Source organism: Cavia porcellus, unplaced genomic scaffold (genome assembly GCF_034190915.1).
Source record: "Cavia porcellus strain 051 isolate PalLab524CR breed Dunkin Hartley unplaced genomic scaffold, mCavPor4.1 scaffold_15, whole genome shotgun sequence".
Classification (NCBI taxonomy): Eukaryota; Metazoa; Chordata; class Mammalia; order Rodentia; family Caviidae; genus Cavia; species Cavia porcellus.
Window position 1 is genome coordinate 43814327 of NW_026947498.1, and position 18077 is coordinate 43832403.

Here is an 18077-nt window from a genome sequence, read left to right on the forward strand (position 1 = left end):
TGGTTAATGACATGTTATGAGACATGTTATGGTCTGCGTTTTGCAAAAGGATTATATGATATTCTAAAAACATTGTTAGTTCATGTAACTTAGTTATGAATATATGTAAAATATAACAATAAATATTTATTTAGTTTCTTAGGACTGAAAAGCAATAAAAGTATTTTGGTTTGGATGTTTTATATGCATACCTTGAATACCTAGTTCACACAGTAACAAAGACAAGGAGCTAAAAAACCTAGCCAAATTCCTGTAATAAATATAATAGTTAATATAACTATATTTGAAATCTACTGGGTTCTCATTTTATTCTACTAGCTTACCAAAGTTATAATGATGGGATTATACCTTATAGATATAAAATTCTCCTTCCAATAAAGAAGTCACTTTATTCTATGACTATATCATAACATAAATCAGTAAATCAAACTTCTCTTCCTCTTTTTCTCTCTCTTCTCTGTCTCTCTTTTCCTCCCTGCCTTTTATGTTTCTGTCTGTCTGCTTTCTCTTCTCCTCCATCCCCCCTCCCTCACTCACTTCCTGCCTTCCTCTCTCTCCCTTTCTCTCTCTCTCTCTCTCTCCCTCTGCACTTGCTTGCTTGCTTCCTTTTCTTGCAGAGGATTGAACCCCAGAATCTTGCAAGAATTTTCCAACACTTGAAAAATAATGCAAAATATATGTATTACTAGTATAATTACTACTCCAGATTAATAATTTATGGTTATGTTTTTTAAAATGTCTATACATACTATGAAAACATTCAGTTTCAAAGCTTAACCAGTTTTACTCAAGTATGTGTTACTAAAATGTATCAATTTTTTATATAGCAAAATTAATTCTTTATATCTGTATATAATGAAATGAATTTATTTCTTATGGATGTATTTCAGTGCTAGTGATGCCATAAAAGGAGAAGGATTACAAGAAGGTGTAGACTGGCTTCAAGGTACATCACAAAATACTGTGTTTCTTCAGCCTTTGTTTCTTCTGCATTCATATTATGGCCTTTATACATTTTGCTTTTATTATATCATTGCTTTTTTCCTCTTATTACATCTATTTCTTCTGTCAGGAAAAAAAAAAGTACAGTAAGTACCTAATACCTGGTTGTATTACTTCATTACTTTTTCTTAAGGATTTAATTTAAATATTTGCATCTGTATATATGAAACATACCTAGAAAATAATTTTAATTTATGGCACCAAATTTTAATCTGATCTGGTAATTGATGGACATTTAAATTTTAGGGTGAATGTTAGGTCTTACTGTCACTAAAAATAAAAGCTGTGCATTACCCAATGTAATATCAGCACTTGGGAGGCTGAGGCAGGAGGATCACTGCAAGTTTGGGGCTATTCTAAACTGCATAGTGAAACCCTGTCTGAAAAAGACAAAAACAAATTAACTGTAACCCTAATGGCATGTACAGTGGGTCGTATCTTTTAGGAATCATGTTGTTCAGTGTTGCATATGTAACTTTATTTTTTTTTTATTTTTTTTTTTTGCATATGTAACTTTATACGTACACTTAGGCAGTGTACAACTTTTTTTCCGATTATTTTCTTTAGTACATGTTTGTAGTACACAACATTTACATTTTTTGTATGGGATTGATACATATACATAATACATCTTAATTTATTTCATCCCTTCATCCATCTCTTGATCCCTTTTCTTTTTTTTTAAACATGTTTATTGAACATGTTTTCACTCTTGGTGTGAGGTTGGTACATGTACATAACATATCTTAATTTCCTCTTTCATCCCCTTTTCCCTTTCCCCTTCCATCTCTTGATCTCCCCCTTTGAGAATGATCTATTAACATATATTTAGTATTATAAATACTGGTATTCTATGTTTGTATATTTGCATTTCTGTTTGGTATTCATAAAAATAGCTATAGTTGGTATATATGTAGTACATAGCAGGGAATTAATAAGATATATAATGTACCCTACAGATACATTATCTAGTTTTAAGCACACAAAGCAATGAGTGTGAGTGCAACCACTAGGTCTCTAGTCTAGAAACTTGATGGGCTGGTCAAACGTTTTCTGTTTTAAGCAAGAGAAACAGAAGATCATTCCCACCGTAAGTTTTCCTACTCTGGACAACGGTAAATAGTAAGATAAAAATTCTAATTATAATCTTATGACTAGAAATTGAAATTTCTTCTATACCAGCATTTTAATGCCGAGTATATGTGTGATTTTTTTTTTTTAATCTGCATGTTGGAAGCAATAGCAGGAATACATACAACACATCATTGTGGGTCATTTAAAAGTAGTGTGCCTGCCTACCTTCCTGCACTAAAAACATATTTTGTAAACATTTTTTATTATTGTACAGTCTTTATTAAGTAAAATTTAATTCAGAACCCCTAGTGGTTCTGATAAGAACTAGTGAGATTTTTCTGGGAACCCACCAGGCTAGTTTATTAGACTATTGGAAAGGTGTGGTCCAGGTTATAGGATACATTCCCACCAGAAACTAATGGATCATAGAGGAAAATTCTAAAGGACATACCAGAAGCATGTTATTAGCCCTGGTGTCTTTACAGGTGCCTACCTTTACCTTACCTTTACATCTTCAAAGGTGAAGATGTAACATGAGATGGCAACTTTACTGTCTCAGCATCATTTAATTCAGAGCATAGTAATTACAGAAAATAAATTGATGGCTATCTTGATTTTAAACTGTAGCTCTTAGCTCTTCCCCTTGGTCCTTTTCTTGTTTTATTTTAGCCGTTGCAGTCAGGCCACTGGGTGTCAGTAATGATCCAACACAGGAGTACCAACAACCAAGTCTTGGTAGCAAATTTTTGTTTCTTTGGCTTTTTTGAACCATTATCTGTCTTGCCTACTGATCCTTGTAAGAAAGACACATTGCTGGAAGTACATGTTTGTGTCCTTTATTGTCACATTACTATATGTTCCCTTTACAATAGTCTTCTGCAAGGTAAGTAGTAGTATACTTACTTTCTATAAGTGGCATAAAATAATTATGGAAAGACTTGAGTTTTTTAAGTCCAGTACATTTATTACTACATATTAACTGTGTATTAATTAACCTATCTGCCTACCTTGCAAAGATAAACTTTTTCATTTGTAAAATTAAATGTTGTAAATTAATGTACAGCTTAAATTATCCTGCCTGCTAAAGTAATTAACATAGGAAAGCAATCCATAAAAGTTAAATTTACTCTTTCCTAATCATTCTAACAGAGACAGAAACTAAGTACATAGATTTTTAAAATAAAAAGGTGTAAATTATTCATGTTTCTTATATAATAGTAAAGTTTATGTTTCAATGGTCCTAGTTATCTCTGTACTTTAAAAAAGATAAACACTTATCTTATAAAATAAGTAACAGTAAATATAGTCTGTATGACTTCTCACTAGCAAATGGGATTTGTGTAAACCTTACTGTAAAAATGTTCTGAACTTACATCTCTTCATTTTGCCTCTAGAAGTTTAAAATGTCCTGGTTCATGTTGGAACAATTTTATCTTATATTTTAAGATTGGAAACTTATTTATGAGATATTGAATGACACATTTAAGGCTATGAATCTATTTTCTTTTGGAAAGATTCTCAATTGGATGTGTATAAATACACAGACAAGAACCCTTGGGTAGTCTATGAAGTTTTACCTTTTTAGACCACAAGAAAATATATAGAAACTGTTACAGAGCATTAAGTTTTATAACTCTGAAACTTTCAGATGACCTTTTTAAAAGAAATCTTCACAAATAACTAGTGAATCATTAGTCTTGCCATTTTTATATGTGTGGGAAAAGTTAATAAGCTTCCAGATTTTCAGTTCTATTTGTTGTTTCATTTTGCTTTTTTTGTTGTACTAGGTACCAACCCCAAGGCCTCACATGTCCCTGTAGGCATGTGCTGTCCCACTAAGCTGTCCTCTCAGTACACTTTCAGATTTCATTATTAGATTTTTAGAAACTATGCATACCAATATTCCAGTGGTAGATGGGTGAAATTATACATACTTAGTTTCAACCTTTCTAATCACACTAATAGTAAAAAGACTTTTGAAAATAGACATTAACCTTCAGTGAGCAAAAGGAATGAAAATGGCAGCCAAATTTTGAAATCTGGCTATATGATGGATATTGAATGATTTAATCAGACCTCAGAAAGATGGATTCTATTCAACAGTGGGGAAAGCTAGAATGTGGCCTAATTACTGTGCAGATCCTCTCAAAGACTCAAACTGCTAGAAAGTGAACACACAAGGATGAAAGTATAGCCAAAAAGACAATTTTTACATCCTTTCCCAAAATGTCCAAAATTTTATTCATGGCAAAAAGGCAAAGAGAGTATCTTTTGACTGGAAAAAATCAGGCATGACTTTGTATGTTACTGCTAAACTAAAGATGAAGAGTGAGTGAAAATTTTCATGTGGAATATTACAGTTCTCTTCTATCTTCCCCTCCTTTTCCCAGAAAACACTTGAGGGAGGCAGAGCATAGAGTTATAGGGAAAAAAAAGTCATAACAATATTAGTATTGGGGTTACTAAAAAATTGGCGTACTTAGACACGTTAAAATGATGACCATATCTGACAAACCTCACGTGCATTTCCAAATTCCAGTCTTCCTTTTTTAGGGTTCATTCATACATATGAGCATGACAAAAGATTGCCAGACATTTGAGAATGAAAAAAGCATGAAATATTGTAATATAAACAAACAAAACATGGTTATAGGAGGTAGAATTGTAGGAGAAAGATCTCCAGAACTTAATTAGAAATTCCTCTAAGAGATAAGAAAATAATGTTTTCATGAATAAAACCAGTATGACTTGAAAAGGTGCAAACTGAAAATGAGTCCTTAGAATGTAAGAATATCAATAAAAAATAAGACAGAGACAGTTTATCAGAGGTAGGGCAAGGAAACAAAGTATAGAAAAATGTAAAGAAAGTAAATAGGGGGCCATAGGCCCAATATCCAAACAAGAAATTCAGAGAGAACAGAAAAAAATGAGTAACAAATGGCTGAATAGTGATTATCACAACTGAACTGTGAATTTTCAGTTGAAAGACCCCTGGAGAGCCCAATGCAGTGGATGAAAATATTCCCACTAGAGTACTTCATTAGTAAAATCCAACACTGAAGACAATAGCAGACTCCACAATAACCAGCTCATCTCAGAAAACAGCCAGCCATATGAGAGCAGCAGGTCTGTCTACCCACTGCCCTTTGCATCCTTGAATTGCCCTGGCCTCTGCTCCCTCAGGCTGCCCACCATGCCTTCATGGGGCCAGGCAGGCCCACATGGGACACAGGGCAGCCCAAGTCTGCCATCCTCCAGAAGGCTCTGTGCTTGTCCACAATGGGGCTGCAGCTGCTGGCCCTTCAAACGCCTGACAGGCACTGCAGACTTTTCACCTGGTTGCAGTAAGTCATTAATATCCAGGCGGTATCCCTCACTGAGTGCTGGCACCTCCCTTCCCTCTGCCCATCTTCCCTGGAGAAGCCCAGGCAAGTAGGAACTGGGAAGCTCTCAACACTGCCATTGGGTCCAGCTCTTCACTTCTTCCCTTCTAGCAAATAAATCTCAGCTATGATAAATCCAGAGACTTTACTTGAGGGGGACAGGCATAAGGGTGAGGGGACTAAAAGTCACATTGTGACAAGGGCAGATTCTGGCTAAAAACGGGCTCATTTCTATAGACATACAAGGATAAGGAAATAGAATGTCAGACTTCTCAACAGAAATAACTTGGAAGCTGTAAGATCATAAGACAATACCTGGAAAATGGGAAAAAATGGAATTTTTCTTAGGCATTATCAATATATTGTGACATCTTCGGCTGTGTAAAGTCTTCAGAATTTATTCTGTACCTTTTTCTAAGATACCCACCAAGAAGATTATGCTTCAGAAACAAGAGTATAAACCTAAAAGAAATAAGGAACCATGAAATACGAAAAGCACCACAAAAGAATGAGAAAAGAATTCCTAGTAGAGATCCTAGAATGATAAAAGGAGGGGCTGGGGATTTAGCTCAGCGGCATAAGTATCTGCCTTGGAAGCAGGCAGTCGTGGGTTTGTTCCCTGGTACCGATAAAAAGGAAAAAGACAAAAAAAAAAAAATGATAAAAGGAAATGTAACTATGGTAGGCTTAGTGAACAGCAGGTATAGATCAGAGTTTTGTAAGACTGTAGGGATTTCTTTAAGATGATGGAAATGATGGCTTATGTAATGTGCATAATAAAATTTTAAAGTGTGAAAGTGTTAACTACATTAAAAAATAAACATGGTTTGAGTAGGGGTGGGTGGGACAAATATTACCTCTAGGGAAAACATAGTAGAGGAAACCTGAGTATACCAATTATCTCACCTGTGATTAACATGTAATCATATTGGTGTTATTGTATTGTTGTGTTAGAGAAATGAGAATATTAGAAGTATAGTGAAGATTGCAGATGATCACATGAGAATATGAAAACTGAAGCTTTATATTACATTACTATTTTATATTACAGAAATATTATAAAAGTATATTTAAAGACATAAGTGATCACTTAAAAGGGATTTGGAAGTAGTTGCTTCTGGAATAGAAGAGATGAAGCAAATTAGTGTTATTTTTCATACAAATATTACAGAACTAGTTGATTCTTTACAACTTTTAATAAAAATTAAAATAATAGTATAAATTATGCTTTAAGAAAAACATATAGGGACCAGGAATTTAGCTCAGTGGTGTAAGCACCTGCCTGGTAAGTGTGAGGTCGTGTGTTCGATCCCCAGTACCAAAAAAAAAAAAGAAAGAAAGAAAGAAAAATAGATGTATGCATAGAGTTATACAGATCTGTGTTGCATTATGTTTTTTATTGTGTACTATACAGAATAGTGGGTTTTATTTTGGCATATTCATACATCCATATAGCATGCTTTGTTCATCTCCACCTCTTCATTCCCTCCCCCTCCATATAATATACTTTGATCTTCTCCCATCCCTAATCACCTATCTCTTCTCTAATATCTTTTACTTCCATGTCATCTTTTTAAATTTTTTTTCTTAGATTTCTCAGGTAAGAGATAACATATGCTGCTTAACTTGCAGAGTCTGGCTTATTTCACTTAACACAGTGCTCTCCAGGTGCAGTATTTATTTGCAAATGAATTCATGCTTCTTTATGAATTTTATAGGTTGCATTTTCTTTATTCATCTGTCAGTGGGCCCTATGCTTGCTATCATGAATTGTGCTGCAGTAAACATGGATATGCAGTTATCTCTATAGTATATTGACTTTAGTTCATTCGGGAACATACTGAATTGAGGAATGGTAAAGCAAGATAAGATGATAGCTCGGTTTTTACCTTTGTGAAGAACCTCTATTCTGATACACATTCTATTCCCACCAACAGTGGAGAATTCCTTTTTCCTGAATCTATGCCAGCTTTTTAGTTTGTTTGTTTGTTTGTTTTGGTATTCTGGAGGATTGTTTTGGGTTACTTTGGAAAATAAAACTTTTTCTGTAGAGACTAATGTTGCTTGTTTGATTTCATTATCAGATCAGATCCAAGGTGCGAAGACATGAAAAGTTAGCATCTGGAAATCTCAGCAATTTTGAATTGAATGAATATACCAAAGGCAAACTGAATAAATTTGTTAAAAGATGTGCATGCATCCAAGAATGTGACATTCTGCCTGCATTTATGGATTCTAAATGAGCTTTTTAAGAACACAAGGCATCAGGCATGCTACTCTGGCTATTAATAATAGGAAAACTAAATCTTCCCTCAAAAGGACGCCCTAGATTTAACAACTTCTTGGTAAAAATTTATATTTGGTTGTAATTAGAATGTTTAAAAAGTGTTATAAGCCACTTCAATTTCCTATCATTTATACCATGTTTACTGTAATTTTATTTTTTAATTATTTTAAAACTTTATGCTACTACTTTTTGACATGAATTGTACATGTGAAAAAACTTTATAAGCAACCATGGGTAATTAATATATATTAAAATTTTACTGTGTCACTATCAATAAAAAATATAGTATACCAATTAGTGTGCTTCATTTATGTTAATGGTATTTGGTGTTTTACTGTCCAGCATTTATACAAGGACTAAGACTAAGTTAAACTGAATTTTTATTGTACATTAAGCATTCCTATTCCTACTAATTAGGTAGGTCTTAGGCACTAGTGATGCAAGATAAGACATTCCTGAACTTCATACAGCTTAAATATAATGAGAGAGGATTTGAGAACCTTTTTGTATATGGTACATAATTTTATTTCATTAGCTAATTAAAATACTGCATCTTCAGATTGAGATAATAAAAGTGAATTGTTTGACTTTAATAAGTATTATAACTAACTTCTTGTTTTTTCCTTGCCTGTCAGCTTTTGTTACCTTAAAAAAAAAAATAAGTGTTGGAGGTAACCACCTATTTAAAAAGTTTTATTTTGGCTTCCAGTTTTAGAGGTTTCAGTCTGGGCTTGGCCCCATTGCTTTTGGGCTGTAATAAGGTAGAAGCATGTTGTGTGGGAAGCTACTGGCCTAATATAAGAGTAGCTGATAAGCAAAGATAAGAAAAGGGACTGGGATTACAGTGTCTCCTTGAATGGTACAACCAAAGGGATCTGATGACTTTCCACTAGAAAGCACCTCCCGAAGGTTCTACCTGGTCTTAGTTATTTTCCTTGTTGCTAGGACAAAATATCTTACACCCACAATTTAAGGAGGAAGGGGTTTATGTTGGCTCACAGTTTGTACAGGTTTCTCTCCACTCTGCTGGCTCTAAGGCAGGGTGATGCTAGGATTTAGAGGCAAACAATCTCTTTAGAATGAATGATTCAAGAGCAGAAATGTTACAGATTTTAGACATACGGAAATATCTACAGAGAGATAAGTGACATGATTGAAACAGTGAGCCTGATAATGGAAAGGTCAGAGACCAGGAGTTACCCTTTCTTTGGTTTGTCTTAAGGCTCTATCTTTGGGCATGAATCACTGTTAAAAATAACTTAAAGTTGTTTTGATACTGAGTTAATTAGTATTACACCTGTGCAGATATTTAGAAGATAGAGTATATTGCCTTTTCCATTTCCCTGACCACCAAGATCTAGTTTATAAATAACTGCGTAATTTTCACATAAACATTCTATAGAAACAACTTGGTCAGCAGTGTAATTTTAGGATGCCATATAAGTGGGTAAAAACAAATTATTTCATTTATATTTAGCATAGTGTGTAATTAAAATTATTATTAAAAATGAAGTGAGTATTTTGTCATGTTTAGACATCACTTTACTATAAAGCTTAATTCATTAGCCTGTACATTAGGATATAGTTCCCTAAAATTTTCAACTCTTACATGTTTTGCATTTTAATATTTGTATATGAGTCTATTTAGTTTATGCTGTATAAATCACTAATTGGCTGAGTATTATCTATTTTTTTCTTCACTTATGGGCTACCTACAAAAATTATGATTTGTCTCCTCATTACTTTAAGATATTTTTCTTTCTTGAGAATTTTGGTCCACCAGTATTGTGATTACATAAATATATGTAGTTACCCTTGAGAACAGTTGACTTAATTCAGGCCACTGTAACAAAGTGCCATAGACTGAGTGACTTACCAAGAACAGAAATTTACCTTTTACAGTTCTTTAAGTCTGAAATTCAGGACACCAGTATCATTGGATTCTGGTGAGACCTGTCTTCCAGGCAGCCAGGGGCCATCCTCTCATTTTATACTTACAGGGTGGAAAAAAGGGGAGCGTGCTCTATGGGTCCCTGTTTTAAGGGGATTCGTCCTAGTACACCCTCACATGGCTCCACTCATAACCTAATTACTGCCTCCCAAGGGCCCTACCTTTTACTACTGTGTCGGGGTTAGTATTTCACCTGTGAACTTTGGTATTTGGTATTATTATAACTGGTATTATTCACAGTAATCCAGTATTAACTAGCTTGCCAGCCATTGCAGACCATTGCAGTACTCAAGGCTAATTCGTCTTGCTTATAACTACAGTACATTAAAATAATGCTCTTATTTTAGCTTCGATTGTTCTTATCATCTGAATCAATGATTATCTTTTATCTCTTAATTTAAAAAGTAAATGACTGATAGAAATTCATCTGAATGAATATGTTTGTTTACTTCTTTGGCTAATGAGAATAGTGCAGCAATTGAGAAGTGATTATTGTGTCTAACGGATGTTTCAGTTAATTTTGTTATTTTTTTATTATTACATGTTTGTAGTGAATCTTAGTATTGACATTCCTGCTCAGGTTTGCAACAAACCATTATTGACTCTTCCAGTCACTGAATTTTAATACCACATTAAGTAGCCTCATCAATATGCAATGTTAAAATTTTTTTCTCTCACAGTTTAGAACAAACAGGGAGGAAAAATTAAATCTTCAAATATCAAGTCATCAAGTAATTTAAGAAGTGATCCAGGAATAGTGTTTCACAATGAAATTTGGATGGAAATACAGTAATAATGAAAAATATTTGTATAGCTTGTATTACATGCCTATACTTTATAAATGCTTTATATATATATTAATTCATTAAATCATCCTGTGAGCCCTGAGAGGTAAATGCTGTTATCTGTTATATAGATCGATGTCAGCAAACTTAACTTTTTGTATGGCCCTAGAAGTAATTATCTTACGTGTTTATAGGATTTCATTTTTTAAAAAAAAAGCATCAGAGACAGTACATGACATCTAGAGTGTAAAATGTTTGCTAGCCAGCCTTTTACACAAAAGTTTGCTGAGCTCAAATAAGGCAAGATAGGTTAGTAATGTGCCTATACGACATACTGCAATATATGGGGGAATTTGGGTTTTAAGTACATAGTATCTGGTTTCAGAATCTGTGTTCTTAATTTCTACATGACTTCTCAAAAAGCTAAAGCTTATTCTAAAATGAAATAATAGATGTTGAAAGTACTTCATAAATAATTATATTTGAAATGAAAAATCAGATGCAAATGTCTAAAACATAATCTGTTTTGAAATCCTTTATGTCTCCAGTCCCCAAAGATTAAAAAAGTAGTGTTTGCCTTTTAAAGCTTTTTTCCTTTCTTTTCTTTGAATGGGTAGCACGAGACTGGCAGATTTTGAAGCATCAAACATGTTAATTTTTAAAATATAGTCAAACATACAATTGTCCACAAGCATCTGACTTGGACTTTCAGATTTCCCCATGAATTTTACTAACGTGTTGAACAAATGATAATTAGTGTTGATTGTCTTGATAAGTATATGATAGACTACAGAAATATTTATAATTTGCATATATTTGTATTTTAAATTATGTTATCACAAGTAACTATAGCTTGAAATATTTCTTAATTATAAATACAGTTATGTTTTTGTTTTCTGGAATTATACAGCTCAGAAGAATACATAAGACTTCAATCTTCTTGCTGGAGGATCAAAAAGGAAAACCTCACAGGACTGAAAATTTCCAGGACATTGGAGAAAGAGATTGTCAAAGCAACCCCATAAAGTAATTCATGGGCTTCTAGGATTGACCTCATCATGCATATGAATCCCAAACTCACTTTAAAAAGTGGACAGTGTACAAGATATATTTGGTAATGCCATCCCCAGGTTGGCCACTTGGTATAAAGAGCAACAGTTTTGAAAACAGAAGTATCATTACAATTAAGGGCAGGAATAGAGCTCCATGGCATTGCACCTGCTTGGCAAGTGCAAAGTCCTGAAAAATTAAAAAGCGACAAATTATGTTGAAACTATTGACCTGAAACCAACAAGCTTGAATCTTGTTTTAAAAATGATCAGCATCTCATAGAATTTAAATAGTCTGAATGGAAAATAATATTCCAAATGTCCAAAAAATAATCCATTGTTGCTACATACTCTATACAGAAAAAAAAAAAAAAATTGGAAAAGAAAAGGCAAAAAGCCTCAGAATTGACCTTTAATGACAAGGACATTAAAACAGCTCTTACAAGAATGATCAAAGTAAAGAACAGAACAAATGGAGAAATGTTAACATAAAACATAGCAAAGAAAATGAAAATTTGAGGACTAAAATATACCTGGAATAAAGTCTCATTGGAAGATTTTACTGCAAAATGGAAATGAAAGACTTTAGAAACTTGATGACAAATTAGAAATCAATCTAAATATCTAGAAAAACTGACTTAAGAATCTTAGGGACTTGTGAATATTAAACAGTCCACATTTATCAAATCAAAACTCTTAAAAAGAAAAAACTAGAGTGTATAAAAAGTATTTGAAATCATTTCAGCTAAAGTTTTCAAATTGGATGAAGCACTCAGGCATAGGTCAACAGTATGTTGCCTCTTAGTATAAAAATTAAAGAAGCTAGTGGGATCCATTTTGTACAATACATTCTGTGAAAGTAAAAGGGGAGGGACTGTCTAAATAGGAAAGGCAATGGCCATTGTTAATTATCGTTATTTGAAACCCATATTGTTTTTGTTGTTCTGTTTAGTTTGGTTTTATTCTGTTTCAGTTTGTCTAATCGTATTATATTTGATGGCATGGACAGCTATTTCAAAGATAACAAAATATATTATGGTAGCCATTTTTTATTTCTTATTAGCTTGATTTGAAGCTCTGTATTGCTTTCATTGTTTTGTTTGAATGATTTTATTCTATTTTGTTTTGTTTGATTATATCATGTCTAATAGTATAGGCAACTACTTTAAAGACAGTAAGATGCATTATGATACCCATTGTGGTTTTACTATTCTTTTGAAGTCCTATACTGTTTCCATTGTTTTGTTTTTATTGGTTTTATTCTGTACTATTTTGTTTGATTTTATTATGCCTGATGATATGGGCAATTCTTCTAAAGATAATAAGAGGCATTATGGTAGCCATTGTTGATCTCCTTGTATTTTGTTTTTATGTCAGGTACTATGTTCATCTTTTTGTTTTGATTGACTCTATTCTGTTTTGTTTCATTTGGTTTTATTCTCTTCAAAATAAAAAAATTTAAATTAGAAAACATTGGGTGAAGGTCTAAAATTGGTGAAGGGGATACCTAACAGATTTCAGAAGCTCAGCATGAAAGCAGTGAGAGGAAAGAACTCATTACCCAAGTTAATTCAAATGATGGTTTCTCATCAAAATGAAATGGCACAACATTTTTAAAAGAACTGTTAGACCAAAATCGTGTGTCTACCAAAGATGTCCTTCAGGAATGAAGATAAAATGGTACCTGTGAAGAAGAAAACTCAATAATGGGGCTGGGGATTTAGCTCAGCGGCATAAGTGCCTGCCTTACAAACAGGCAGTCCTGAGTTCGATCCCCGGTACCAATAAAAAGAAAAAAGACAAAAAAAAAAAAAAAAAAAAAAGAAAGAAAACTCAATAGCATTTATTGCTATAAAACACTGTAAATAAAATTCTTCAAATAGTGAGATAATAACAAGGCAACTTAAATGAACATATTTTGTTCTTAACGTGTTTGACACTTGAAAATATTGTGTTTCCATGTATGTAAACATAATAGCTAAGACACCTACAAAATGGAGTAGAAGAGTAAACTGTCCAGGATGGTACTTTCTACATAACTCTTGAAATAGTGCTTTTTCTAAATGTCTGAAGAGTTCAGTATGTTTGTATGCCTGTAATTCCAGCATTTGAAGACAGAGGTAGAAGAATTGCCTCACTTTCAAGACTAAGTTTTACTACATAGTGTAAGACCATCGTGAGCAATGAACTATGTAAACAAGGACCTCAAAACAAAACAAAAATAAATAGAAAGAACAAGAAAACTACACCAAGAAATGCATTTGAGAACAATTGGAATACCAATCTGTTCAAATGATCCAAAAGAAAAAGCAGAGTAGGGGCTGGGGATTTAGCTCAGTGGCAAAATGCCTGCCTGGCAAGTGCAAGGTCATGAGTTTGATCCCCAGCACCCCCCCCCCCCACAAAAAAGCAGAGTAATAAAGAAGCAAAGAGAAAATGTCATTCAATAGTAGACCAAGCATATAATGAACTCAAGCATGTAATAAATGATCTAAACATATCAATTCAAAGGAAGAGTGAATGGAAAAACTATCCAGCTTTATGCTACCTACAAGTAATTTGTACCAAGTAAAAGGATACATATGCAAGTACAAAGGTAGAGAAGATTTACTACAAAAAGAAAGCTGGAGTGACTGTATTAATATCGAACTGAGTAGAGGTATTGAGATTAAAGATTGGCACTATAGAATACTAAAAGGTTAAGTCACTAAAAACAAAACAATATAAAATGTGTATACACCTAAAATCAGTTTTCAAATATATGAAGAAATAGCCTCAGCTATCTGCTCTCAATAAGGGATTCATATTTAAAATTCAGGTAAATAAATATAAATAATATAAATATATACTTGGAATATTATGGAAACTAAATGTAAAATAGTTTGGTTATATTAATATTAGATATACTTCAAAAATTAATATTAGGTACAATACAACAAAATAAAGGATTAGCCGAGAAAAAGGACATTACATTATTTATCAAAGAATAATGGGTGTGTATGTATGCAATTACAAAGTTACAAAATATAAACCAAAAATTGACAGATAAAGAGGGAAATAGACAATTCTACAATTGTCACAAGAAATTTAAATTTTATGTAGTAATTGATAAATTAACTAGAACATATCCATACACACAGATGATCTAAATGAAATAAAATCAACCAAATGATGTTTATAGAACATCCTCAGCCAACTACTAGAAATTATTTCCATAAGTAAAACAATCCAACTTTCTGAAGCAACCTGCCTAACACGAGAAAATGCTCACAATATACATATCTGACCAAAAAAGTGTAAAATGTTACATCAGTAAAAAGCCAAAACAATAAAATATTAACAAAGTATTTGAGCTGATACTTCACAAAATAATATGGTCAAGTGACCAATATGCACAACCACCTGGAGATCCTAGTTTGATTTCCTTCCCATTGGAGAAGGGAGTTACATGGAAATCAAACTCCATTGAGTTAAACCGAAAATACTGGTGTGAGCTCATGGTTTTCAAAATACAATAATAGATGATAAGTAGAGGATGATGGATAGATATAGAGATAGAGATATGATTTGTGTGTATATATCCATATGTGTGACTCCAATAGCAATGAGCACTATGGTACTCAGAAATCAGATTCTTGGTTCCGTTCTCCAATGAAAAGATCCAGGCATCTTTGGGAAAATGACTAATTCTAGAACTGGAGTACTAAATGAGCCTGGCATGTTTCTTTTTCTAGAAGATAACAATGTGCTTAAAGAATGGTGCAGATATGACAAAATGTCCAACATGATACTTTAAAGGGGCTTAAATTGACTATACTTCAGATATTTGGAACATAAGAATAAAAATACTAATGAATGATAACTCATTGAATAAAGTAGGACTTAAATATCCATATAAATAAATGAAGAGAAAACCTACACATAAATACAGAAAGAATGATAGATGAGAAAATAATAATTTTGCGGTCATCAATATCAGCCTAGAAATCCAGTGGATGCTAAAAATAACGACATGTTGTCAAGTAATGGAATATTTACACATCTTCAATGAAGCTAACTCTCCACAAAAAAAAGAGAAGGGGGAAAAGTAACTTTACAATGGAAAAAACTTGCAGATGCTACCTTAATCAAATGATCTGAATTAACATCATCTGTAATAGGACAAATTAAAATCATGTATCAACTAGCATAATATGAAGAAAATAGTTTTACTCTATTGTTATTATTGCTAAAAAAATGGATGGCTTGAATGGAACTATAGGGGGAAAACCCACTAGACATTTTCAAATAGAAGGATGCCTTGCCTCTCCAAAAAATGTGGTCTATAAAGTTCAAAAATGTCACAGTCATGAAAAGCAAGGGAAGATGCAGGATTTTTTCTAGAATAAAGAAACTGAGGAGTCATGGCAGCTAAATTTGATACATGATTGTGGCCTGGATCACTTTGCAAAAAATAACATAAATGAGACAATTAGCAAAACTTGAATGGGGGCTGAAGATAAAAAGGCAGGTTTTGTTAACATTAATGAGAATTTACTTAGGAATTCTTAAAATTTGTAGACTTTATAATGTTGCTGCCAATTTTTAAGGAAAAAAACCATTTTAATCACTAATTATAAATATGGGCTAGGTGCCTTTCTGGATGTCACAGTAGTACCATTATCAACCTGACAACTTTTATAGTGAATTAAGGAAATGGCTGTGACAGAGGAAATTCACGTAAGAATGCCAAACAGCTGTCAAACTGATTCTTGTGTTTATTTGATTTTAGTTCTAAATTAGGCATTTGGTTAGTAGAAAGACTTCAGCCTGACTTACTAGACTAACCTGTCTTATGTAGTAACTGGCATCTGTAAACTTGAATTATGTAGGTCATAGTAGGATCAGTGCAGCTGTTTCTCCACCTGCTATTTATGATTGTCATTTACTTTTTTAATTATGCAATTATTTTAAAGAAGGTCAAGCGAATGTAGCAGAGTTCACTTATAGTTTCATATTAACATGCCAACCCCTTGTATGTCCTTGTATGACACAATACCTGATGATTCACAATTGAATAGCATCTGTTTATTACCATATTTCCTCACTAAATTAGACAAAGCAGATATTAATTATGTGTCTATTGTTGGCCAGTATTGTACACACTCCCAATGGTCCCAATACTACCTTTTCACTGGGATGATATTCTTACTATAAATCTGTTTCGAGGTGCTTTTAACAAAGTTTTGGTTGCAGGACTTTCTCATTTATGCTTTTTGGAGTTTTGGTTTGTGAAATCTACCACAAATCAATCACAGCCTGCCGAGGATATAAATTAATAACTTTCTCTCCCTTTTTCACGCATATGTATCTCCTACTGTTCACAGGTATCACACTGTCTTACAGTTTTGTAACTGTTGTTTAGTTCTATGTTTCCCTCTGAAACTGAATTTCTTTTTTTTTTTTTGTCTTTTTCGTTTTTATCGGTACCAGGGATCGAACTCACGACTGCCTGTTTGCTGAGCTATATCTCCAGCCCCGAAACTGAATTTCTTGAGGGAAGATCACAACAATGTTTTCCAATTATCAAACCTGGCCTGGAAGTATATTGAATGGGCAGCTGGCTATACAATAATTTTGTAAACAGGACGTTGGGGATTTATTCTTACTATTTTGTTTTTAATATATAGCCCTCCTACCAACTTTCTAATCAAGCTTGAAACAGCAAACAGTGGAGAAATGAATACTAAGTGAATGATCCATAGATAAATATTTCAGATATTTTTGTTTTTTTCTGAAATGCAGAGAGACCCATAAACTTTTCTTTTTTTCATTTTTATCGGTACTGGGGATCAAACTCACAATCGCCTGCTTGCAAGGCCAGGTGCTTATGCCGCTGAGCTAAATCCCCAGCCCCGAGACCAATAAACTTTTCAGTAACTATTATTATGATGTTGTTGGTGGTGTTATAAACTATGACTATCGGCATTTTCATTTTCTGACTACCTTGTTATGCCACTAAAGGATTTTCCAGTAGCTATTTGTTGAATTTTAATTAAAGATACATTTTATTTTAAAATTGTAGGAGATTTAAACTACAAAACCCAAATGTAGTTACAGAATATCCAAAAGTGGTGGGAAGAACTGGGATGAAAATGGCAGAATGAGTGCATTTCCATTCCCCTGAGGCTGTATGGGTTGATGCCTTCAGAGAGACAGCTCTTATACTGTGACATTGTCAGCTATTTCTTTAATGAGTATGTGACTGATCATTTGAAGGGGGATTCTTGTTGAACCAGATGGCAGTGGAATCATCCCCCTAAATTTTTGAATTATACAAAATGAATCCCAATTGTCAGGTTTATACAAATAGCTTTTTCTTTTATCTTATAGATATGGAAATTATAAGCAGTTTGTAAATATATTTGCCTATATGAGAAATTAATTAAATCACTTTTGTGAATAGTGAATGCCTATAGGTGCCAGTTTTGGGAGTTGAAAGAAATAAAATAAAATAGAATATAGAACATAAAAATGAATGAACACTTAAGAATGGTTATTATTAGG

The 18077-nt window shown here is 33.1% G+C and overlaps 1 protein-coding gene across 3 annotated transcripts in view; it reads left to right on the forward strand.

The window, feature by feature from the left end:
• The window catches only part of Arl6 (ADP ribosylation factor like GTPase 6), a 32141-nt gene extending 19139 nt beyond the window's left edge, over window positions 1–13002 (forward strand). The window contains exons 8-11 of one of the 3 annotated variants that reach the window (XR_010039389.1): window positions 891–946; window positions 2746–2811; window positions 7544–7804; window positions 11393–13002. Coding sequence is in view for 2 of the 3 variants with exons in the window: in XM_063224802.1 (XP_063080872.1) it covers window positions 891–946; window positions 2746–2811; window positions 7544–7569 (148 nt within the window). In the remaining variant the exon portion in view is untranslated. Of the gene's footprint in view, window positions 1–890; window positions 947–2745; window positions 2812–7543; window positions 8041–11392 lie in introns of those variants that run through there. The other 2 variants (XM_063224802.1, XM_003463306.5) reach the window with 2 other exon arrangements.
• Window positions 13003–18077: the final 5075 nt, after the last annotated feature.